Source organism: Bison bison, unplaced genomic scaffold (genome assembly GCF_000754665.1).
Source record: "Bison bison bison isolate TAMUID 2011002044 unplaced genomic scaffold, Bison_UMD1.0 scf7180017864370, whole genome shotgun sequence".
Lineage (NCBI taxonomy): Eukaryota > Metazoa > Chordata > Mammalia > Artiodactyla > Bovidae > Bison > Bison bison.
In genome coordinates, this window is record NW_011494942.1 from 7,458,938 (window position 1) to 7,469,066 (window position 10,129).

The 10,129-nt window shown below is 34.0% G+C and overlaps 1 protein-coding gene across 1 annotated transcript in view; it reads left to right on the forward strand.

Moving 5' to 3' along the window:
• The window catches only part of ETNK1 (ethanolamine kinase 1), a 67,162-nt gene extending 57,619 nt beyond the window's left edge, over positions 1-9,543 (forward strand). The window contains 2 exon segments of the mRNA XM_010856043.1: positions 3,477-3,550; positions 3,858-9,543. Coding sequence (XP_010854345.1) covers positions 3,477-3,550; positions 3,858-3,930 — 147 coding nt within the window. The 3' untranslated portion in view covers positions 3,931-9,543.
• Positions 9,544-10,129: the final 586 nt, after the last annotated feature.

Genomic DNA, 10,129 nt, shown 5'->3' on the forward strand with positions numbered 1-10,129 from the left:
TGTTCTTGCCTGGAGAATCCCAGGGACGGGGGAGCCTGGTGGGCTGCCGTCTATGGGGTCCCACAGAGTTGGACACGACTGAAGCGACTAAGCAGCAGCAGCAGCAGTAGAGAATCATTTAGTTATTTTACATTACTGTATGAATAAAAATTGAGAAATACGGTTGATAACAGTGCTTGAAACACTGGGGAGAGCTGTTTTGATGTTATTTTTAGGTGTAGAATTTCCCCTGATTTTAGTTTTCCTACTACAGAACCAGACTAATAGAAAGAGATACTATTTGCAGATGATTTTTTATATTATTAGGGTTCTCAAACATTTTGGTCTCATTACCCTCTTTTATACTTTAAAAAAATTTTTGAAGACTTCTATGAGATCTTGTTTATATGGTTTAGTTATCAATATTTACCATCTTGGATATTAAATTTAAAATATTTACTAAATATATATATTTTTAAAAAGCTCAGATTAACATAAACAGCTTTTTAAAAATTAAAAATAACTATTTTCCAAAGCAAAAAACACTTCAGTGAGAAGAAAGACATAATTTTATACTTTTACAAATTTCTCTGATGTCTAGCTTAACAAAAGTTAGATTCTCATATTTGCTTCTGCATTTCATCTCATATAATGTGTTGTTTTCTCTCAAGTGTGTGAAGATAGTCCTGTTTCACACACATATGTTGTTGGGAAAGAGAAGTATTTTGCCTTTTCAGAGAACTGTGGATATTTTTTTCTGATGCTTCACCAAAATTCAATAAGTAATAGTTTCTTAAAGGTTAGTAGTAATGTTTAATCTGAGCATATCAGTTAACTTTTGTACTCTATTACATTAAACTTCCTTAGTTTATCTTACACTTTGAATACCTCTTATACCAGTGTGTGATTTTGTAATTTTAATGTCATTCATTACTTATTTGGAAAATATGCATTTATTAAGTTGTATAATCATCTCAAAGTTGATACATCTCATTATATATTGAAAAATTACACTTATTTATGTCACTGCCAATATCAGAAAAATATTAAATACTTAATTGAGAAGCTGATAATCTCACAGAGTTGAACACAGATTTTCCAGTGTTCTAATTTAGGTTGAATAGTCTTAAGTCTGTCATTGGCAACAAATACTGTCAGTTATTTTCATTGAAATGACAAGTTCTCTTTTTTTATATTTGAGAAATGTCTGCCAAATACACAAGTCTAATAACTAGTTCATATGTCAGTTGTTCTTTCAAGTAAAAATGATATTCCATTAAAATTGTGCAAGTTTAGGTCACACAACTCAATCATATGTGTGTTACCTTGAGACAGCCTTCATACTTTGGGTAGGCATCAGCCGTGCTTTATGTGTATTTCCAGTGTCATCTCACAGAATGTCAGAATATCATGTATTCAAGGGTGGAGATGTAATAAGATTAATAGTTTTAATGGCTTCATAAAGTACATTCTTTAGTGAGACTGGATTTGTACTGTGAGTGTGTGGTGGTAAAGAGTAAGACCATTATACTAGTACAGTTTAGTGTACCACTGCCTTGGCTTATGTTAAGGAACCAGGAGCTTCACCCATTATTGCTTTTCCATTGCTGGAAATGTAAACAGAGTCATAAAGACAAGTAACATATTAGTATTGTAATGAAAATAGCTTGGGGCCTCAGAATCTTCCATGGATTCATGGACCACTTTGAGAACCGCTGACTTAGACTTTCAAAAGAAGGAGAGCATTTCATAATGCACCTTTCAATACCTGAGACATATCCTTAGATAGAAAGAAGACCATTTTTTAAAGTCTTCCTCATTTTTGTCATTCTGGTTTTGTGTAATTATAATAATTAACATTTTATTGGATGTTTGTTGTATGCCAGGTGTAAATACTATTGTTAGTTGCTCTGAGGTGGTTCTCTCCTTCCCCCGCCCCCAACACACACACACACTAAGCAGTTCTCCAGTTCTCAGCAGGCAGTGATTGGGTGTCTTACATATTCTACTCAAGTCTGATGCTTTCCACCTGGAGATAGTGTCAGATTCTGTAAGGTCAGGGTTCAGTCCCACAAGACTGTGCCCTCACCCCTTTAGATGCTACTTGCAAGTTTGGGGTGCTATTGGTACTTCTTACCAACTGGCTATAAATGGGAGGTTTCCACAACTCCCTCCTTGGGGCCTATTAATTTGCCAAAGTGGCTCACAGACCTTAGAGAAATGTTTGCATATGTTCACCAGTTTATCATTAAGGATATTACAAGGATACAGAAGAAAGTTCGATGAAGAAGTATGGTAGAGTGAGGTCTGGAAGTGTCCTGGGTTCAGGAACTTCTCTTCCGTGGAGTGTAGGGTAGAACACACCCCTCCCCTCCCCAGCATGTGCATAGGTTGTGGTTCGTGAAATCAGGAAACTCGCCAGACCCCTTCCTTTTGGGTTTTAATGGATGCTTCATTACAGAGGCAAGATTGATTAAATCATTGGCCATTGATTTATCTCAGTCTTCAAGCTCCTCTTCCCTCCCCTGAGGTGCGGAGGTGATGGGGTTGAAAGTTCCAACCATCTAATCACCTGGTTGGTTCCCCCTGGCAACCAGCCCTCAAGTTTAGCATCTTTTCAAAAGACACCTCAGTAACATGTGGTTGAAAGGGACTTGTTAAGAATAACCAGACATTCTTTTCAATTTTATGGCTTTGGAACTATTTTAGGAACCAACGACAAAAGACCAGATATTATATAAAAAATGCTCCCAGTTGCTTTATGCTTAGGAAAGTCCAAGGAGCCATGAGCCAGAAACAGTGAATGTAGATCAGATGTTTATTTCTTATTATAAATGATCACACCTGCATTTTACAGATGAGGAAACAAAGATGCAGAGGGGTTAATTAAGTTGCTTACAGCCACACAGCTAGTAATTTTTTTCTAGTTATAGTACTTCTGGTTACAATAGAATATTTCCTGGGAAGTGAATTCTTAGATTCACTAAGTGAATAGTGAAATAGATTTTAGTAAAGCATACATACAAAATTATTGTGCAGCTTCTGATTATACCGTAAAAGGCAGTGTCACCCCACTCCAGTACTCTTGCCTGAAAAATCCCTTGGATGGAGGAGCCTGGTAGGCTGCAGTCCATGGGGTCTCTAAGAGTTGGACACGGCTGAGTGACTTCCCTTTCACTTTTCACTTTCATGCCTTGGAGAAGGAAATGGCAACCCACTCCAGTGTTCTTGCCTGGAGAATCCCAGGGATGGGGGAGCCTGGTGGGCTGCCGTCTATGGGGTCACACAGAGTCGGACACGACTGAAGCGACTTAGCAGCAGCAACAGCAACAGAGAATTGTGCACTTCAGTATTACCTGTGTTGTAGATACTTTGTGTTAAAAAGGCATCCAGAAAATATGCATGGAGTTGATGAAAGAGGAAAAACTTAAAATTTGATATTTGTTTTGAAAAGAAATCAATTATCATAATTCTTGATATTTCTTTCCTTCTTTTAGGCTTCTCATTTCTTTTGGGGATTGTGGGCTTTGATTCAAGCCAAATACTCCACTATTGATTTTGATTTCCTTGGGTAAGTTTAATTTTATTGTATGCATTACATTTGTCTCTACTCATTTTGGATTCATTTTAGAATCCATAAGGGACATGTAGTTATTGTTTTTAGTCAGATGTTACAAAAGTTGTATGCATTTAATAGTTGGTTTGCAAGGAAATCTGGTTTAATCTGTTAAATGTTCTCAGTATTAGAAAAGTGTCCAGTAGGTGGTGCAATAAACTAAAAATATGTCCTTTTAAATTTTAAAACTTAGAAGGGTGAGTGAAAATGAAGGATTAAGGTTTTTAGCTCTAATTCTGTTGTTACTCTCTTTTCTTAATAGGTATGCAGTTGTTCGTTTTAACCAGTACTTTAAAATGAAGCCTGAGGTTACTGCATTGAAAGTGCCTGAGTAAAGAAGACTTTAATTATTCTTAAGTAGCTGAACAGTGCTTGTGGATCTTTAAGAAATTCCAAAAAGTCAATATTTGTTAAAATTCTTTTAATTTGGTTTTCTTGCTTTACAAATTATGCCTCTTAACAACCAATTTATTTTTAAAATAGTCTGAATGATGTCAAGAAATATACCTACTGCTTTCAGTATGTGGTGGGTTAGAAGTTTGTTAAATCGGCAAAAAGATACAAAGATGTCAGTTTAATCCTTTTATAATTTAATCTATGTTATATGTGAATTATTTATTATAAATTTAACATGAATTTTGTGACCACTTTCATCTGTTTCATCTGTTTGTTGAGTGTAAGCAGTGAAAAATTTCCAGAGAAAATATTGTTTTTGTTATGTTTAAAGTAAGATTAATTTCAGTAAACATTTTTGGTTTTTAGTGTAACCTTTCTGACACACTGTAAGTAAAATGAATCATTTACTCTTGAAATGCCAGACGCTGGTTTAGATAACTTAAAATGTTCATAGAAAAATACCTGCGTAGGAGAATGAAATACATTCACTGTCTATGATAGTGGTACATCTTTCTGAAGTATTGGAAAGCATTTTGGAGGGGGGAATATCTTAGAATTTAAATTTCCCTCTTCTTACATAGTCTGGCAGAATAAATATTAATATTTACCATATAATCCTGGAATAGATATATGATGGTTTTGTTACCAAAATCCGCATTAAATAATGTTTTCATGTACTATATATGGTCATTTAAGGTACAGTTTGTTTTTAAAATTTTACTGTATCAATTTGTTTCTAACCAAAAATTTTGTTTCACTTATTGGGATATTCTGTATTTTGTTTGTTATTAAATAGTAGCTAGTACAGCAGTTACTAATTTTTGAAACAAAGGTAGAATGCTTATAATATTTGGGAACAAGAAAATGTTGTTTAGATTAATTCTTTTTTACTTCTCCAGATTCATTCCTTACACTGTGGCTTTATGTTTTAGTTTGGCTTCTGTGTCTTTAGAATGATAGCATTCATTCAGCATTCATTCTACTACTTGATAACACGTAGTTTCAGAGAAATAAGTTGAGGTGGTTAAAAGAATTAAATAAGGAACATTTAGAACATCCTGTACACTTAAAATCTAATATAACAGTGTGAATTAAGCAAAAATACTCATGGTAGGAGGGCTTCTGTTTGTTTTGATTTCTTTTGATTTTATTTTTGTCTGTTTGTGAGAGGATGACAGTTATTATTTGGAAGGAACTTGGGTCTTTGGGATAGATAAGCAAACTTCAAGTTTTGAAGACTGCTGTGTGGAGTTGAGCAGTCATGGTTAACTTTGCTTAGAAAATTAGTCTGAGAAGCTTTGCACACTTCGGTCACATAAGTGCCCATGTACAAGGTTGGCTTAATGGATCTGCATATTCAGAATATGCAACTGCAAATTTATCCTCTGAGAAATCTTATGGAGTGTCTGATGTATTATTCCAAATGACTTATACTCTCAGATAAGTGCTTTAAAATAACTTGGATTAGCTCAAGATGTTTAAAACTGGTAAAGTAAGTAGAAACACAGGCATTTAAAATGGTAAATTCTAGTTACATGAGTAGAATCTTAAAATCTGTTTGAATCTGTAACAGTGTTAGCCACGATTTGTTTCCTACCTCCCCAACATTGCAAATGTTCGTTTCTGTTTTTATAAACCGTATTACCATTGGATCAGTAGAATTTTACCTAATTAACTAAAGGAAAGGAACCAATTAAACAGTTAATAGCTTTTTATAGAATGTTAAGAGTGAACTTGAGAAATTGTTTTTGGTGGAATTTTCATCTGTGGCTGGAACGTTTTCTTAGGACAACGAAGAATATGTAGGACTGGAGGTTTTTTTTGCTTTCTGACTTCCTAAAAGGGCAACAGTATACATCTTGGAGAGGGTGGGAGGAGAGGAGATCATTTTTCTATCTTCCTCCGTATTCTTCAGACTATTTGAATAGATTCACTGAGCCATTGCTGGTAGACTGTGCATGGCTGCTCGCTGTGACACCGTTGTAAGTGGTTCAAAGAGATTCAGGAAGTGAATGTAAAGGGGAATAAAGACTCTCACTTTAGCCCTAGGCAGTGGATCTTGGGAACAAAATAAGATACTTAAGATATTTCTCCCACTCTTTGGGGTATCATGATGTTCTCACTTCCTTTGCAGGTTTTGGGGATCATACTTCAGCCTAATAATAGAGTTCAAAATTGCTTCCCTTTGAATTGACCATTTAAGGGATTCTCAAGGGAAAGCATCCCTCTAAAATTTGTCCTGTGGCTTGCTGAGATGTCTTTTGCCTTTTTATGTTAAGGAACTTGAATGCCTTACCTAATAACTGATAGTAAGCTCATTTTGTAAATATGAAAATGGTTGTTAGAGAAGTGGCATTCATATATACTCATTGTTAGTCAGTAGACCATAGTGGCCTGGATGCTTAAACAAGCAGAATTCCACAATTCTTTTCCCCTTTGTTCCGTACCTACTTGTGTGATCTTACCTGACCAGTAATACTTGACATTTTTCCCTCCAGACCCCATGCTACCACCGCTTTCTGGGAATTAAAGAGATGTGGTAGTAAATCATACTGTTCACATGATCATTTGAGATCAATATGAGCACAAAACTCATCAACTAGGTCTGCCTGGAATGTATATACAACAGTGTAAGTAAAAGTTTGTAAATTAGTGTGAATTGTATCTTGCATATGAGATTGTGTATTGTTTTTTGCATTCTCTTCCCTTTTGTAGACATTTTTCTGTAAGGGAATGATCCAGCTCTTTGGTTTAGACTGGAAATAACCAACAGATGGGGCGGTACAGTGGGATAACAAGAGGAACTGGAAATAGGGTTATCCATTTTTGTTAACGTCAGTACTTAGTTGTTTAGCCTATCAGTGCCTAATATGACTTTTTTTCATTCTTTATTTGGCTGTTAGTTTTTGGAGGTTAGATTCTTGGAAGCATTAAATTAATACCCTGTAAGAATTCCATTCTTTGAGTCATGATTCTAAACTAAAGCAAATTAAAAATGCAATTTTATGATTGCAAACTGAAGTATTACCCTTTTCTATTTTCAAGGCTGTTAACTTTTTCCTACCAAAAAAACACTTTCAATTTTTATATATCTCAATATGATTCTTAAGTCCCATATATACAAGGGAGATGATAAATAATAGCTTCTAGTTCAACTTAAGCATATCTCAGTTGGCTTCTCTAAGTATGAAATTGTTCATTAGGGGATTGTAAAATACAGAAAAAGATAGAACTGTTCTTTTAATGACTGCTAATTCCATTTTTGTTGAACTAGGAATATTTAACTTCATAAACATATTATGAAAGCTTCCAGATTTAAAGGAAAAATTCCCCCTAAACACTCTGAATTAAAAGTTAAAAACCTCCACTTTTAAAGTTATATAGGTATTTCTTTCTTACATTTTCAAAATCCTTCATAATGTAAATGAGAAAACTATCATTTTGCTTTTCTGCTTTACATTGCTTTTAATAAGCATTTTATACTGCGTTCCAAAGTGATATAGACAAACTTTTAATATTAGTCAGTATTTCAGTTAATAGAGTTAACAATGCTTTATGCTAGGAGGAAAGTTTTGTTATTGACGGCAACTTGCATCACTCAACACAAAAGGCAAATGCTAGTAACTATTATGTACCAAGGAAAGTGAATTATAAGGATGTCCTAAAGCAACTTTAATCTTTATTTCAAAATTGATTTGCTTTGAATTTTCTAATATGGTTTGTTAGATTTTAGAATGTGTTTGACTGGAAACTTAGTTACATATTAAGGCCATTTGTTTTTGTTTCTTTTTTTAACAAAAGATAGTTATAGGGAACCACCTTTTTTTTTTTTTTTCTGTTACATACCATTTGTGTGATTACAGTGTTTTGTCTTGGGTTTGGTGTCTTCAGACAGAAAAATGTAGCAATTATTTTAAATGAATTTCCCCCCATCTTTGAAGTTTAGTGTGTAAATGTATTGCTCTAAAGGAAAATGCTTGAGTTTGCATTACTTGAGTACTTGAAAAACTGAAATTAATAAGATATATTACATGATGAATTGGATTTTTTTGAACAGGTTTTACACTAAAATTTTCCTTTCTGGATTATAATTTGAAATGGACAGATTTCAACCATTTGAATAGAAAAAATAATGGTAGTGCTTGTAGAAAATACCTTTTTGAGTTTGAGGCATTCAGAACTCAAGTTTTTAGTAGGGTTCTATCCTGCAATCTGCTTTCTCTTCTTTTTCCTGTACTTACTGATGTTATCAAACAGCCAGTTAAAATCTGTGTTCATTATGTATCCTATGACTTTTCTAGTTATGAAAAAAGTTGCTCTGTAAAATACTCTTAATCCCTAAATGTAGACATATTTTTGTTTACATCTTGCCCATTAATGGTATTAATACCATTAATCATTTTGACAAAACACAAAGTGTTTATAAAAACTGAAAACATTAAGTATTATATTTGAACTAGTTAATGAAGAGTAAGAAAAAGCTGGCTGATTTGAATTGTTCCATTAGTTAAATTTCAAAACTCTTAAGGAAGGGACTTTAAGAGAGAGACCAAGATCTGATGATATCTATGAATACTAGATTCTATGAACTGGAAAAGGACCACCCCCCAAAAAAAAGCAGTGGCGGAAATAAGAGCACTTGCATGGTTGTGGTGTGCTGCTACCTAATTTATGTAGTGACACACTGACATTTTTATTGTTCAATAATCTGAGGAAGTTTTCTGTTACTTCCGTGTACTAAAGTAATTGTAAATTGGTGGAATTTGCAAAGAGGAGAGTTTTAAACTCTATTCTATTTAGGAAGCTTTATAGCTGGGTGAAGTTTCCATGATTTGAAGTATTTGGATTTTAAAATATACTATTATTTTAAGAAAGAAGACCTGGCATTATTCCATGTTCTTAAATGATAATGTCCTTATCATTTTCAGAAGAAAAAAACTAATAACTGTCATTGCATTAGCTGTATGTTGAATTGGGAAATTGTGGCATAAAGGTTAAATTTGTGTTTATCAAATGTGAAACATAGTAGTATAATGCTGCTCTGTAAATACTGTAAGTGCTACAAATAGTCTCAGCACTGAAAATGTATTGATACCTCTCAAATGAATGCAACGTTTGAGGTAGGTGTATTTGATATGCCTCAGAAAGTATCTGAGTGTCTGAGAACTTGTAATCTGTTTGGTAATGAAGATACTTCCTGTTTTTTGTTGTTTATTTTCATGTTTCAAATTTAATTTTTACATTTTTACTGCTGTTAATTTAAGTAAAATTTGTTCTGTGGTTAAAATGGGGTTGCCAGTGAATAAAATTAAAAACAGCCTCATTCATGTAAACTGCTTAAATAAAAATGCATTTTTTGCTATATGTTCACAAACTTTTCATGAATCTGTATTTCTGTTAAATATAAGTGATGTTTAGGCTTTATTTCCGTTTAATAAGGCCTTTTACCATTGATTAAATGAAGGAATGTATCTTTTTGAAGAGATTTATATTCTGTAAATAAAAATTGGTTGTAACAATAAAGTTGAGTTCTAACTGCTTGTATCCATAAACTTGTGACTTCAACTTATTTTTGTAGTTTTCCTTTGTAGAAAAAGCTTTTCAGTGTTCGTGTATTCTGTTTGTATATTTGAAGTTGTTCAGTTGCTCAGTTGTGTCTTAACTCTTTGTAACCCCATGGACCACAGCACTCCAGTCCCCGCTGTCCTTGAAAGAGTTTGCTCAAACTCAGGTCCATTGAATCGATGATGCTCTCCAGCCTTCTCATCCTCTGTTGCCCGCTTCTGCTGCCCTCAGTCTTCCTCAGAGTCTTTTCCAATGAGTCGGCTCTTCACATCAGATGGCCAAAATATTGGAGCTCCAACTTAGCATCAGTCCTTCCAGTGAATATTCAGGGTTAATTTCCTTTAGGATTGAGTCCATACTGATAGCTCCAATATCTGATTCAACTTTCTAGAGTTCTTCCTTGCCTCTCCAAACAAATATTTCTTATTTGTTTTTCTTATTTCCTTACTCTGAAAATATAGATATGAATTTTTGTTAAGAATACCATGGTAATGTATCCTTTTTGGTATATCTTATGAGATTGTTGTTAGTCGCTCAGTCATATCTGACTCTTTTGCCACCCCATGGACTGTA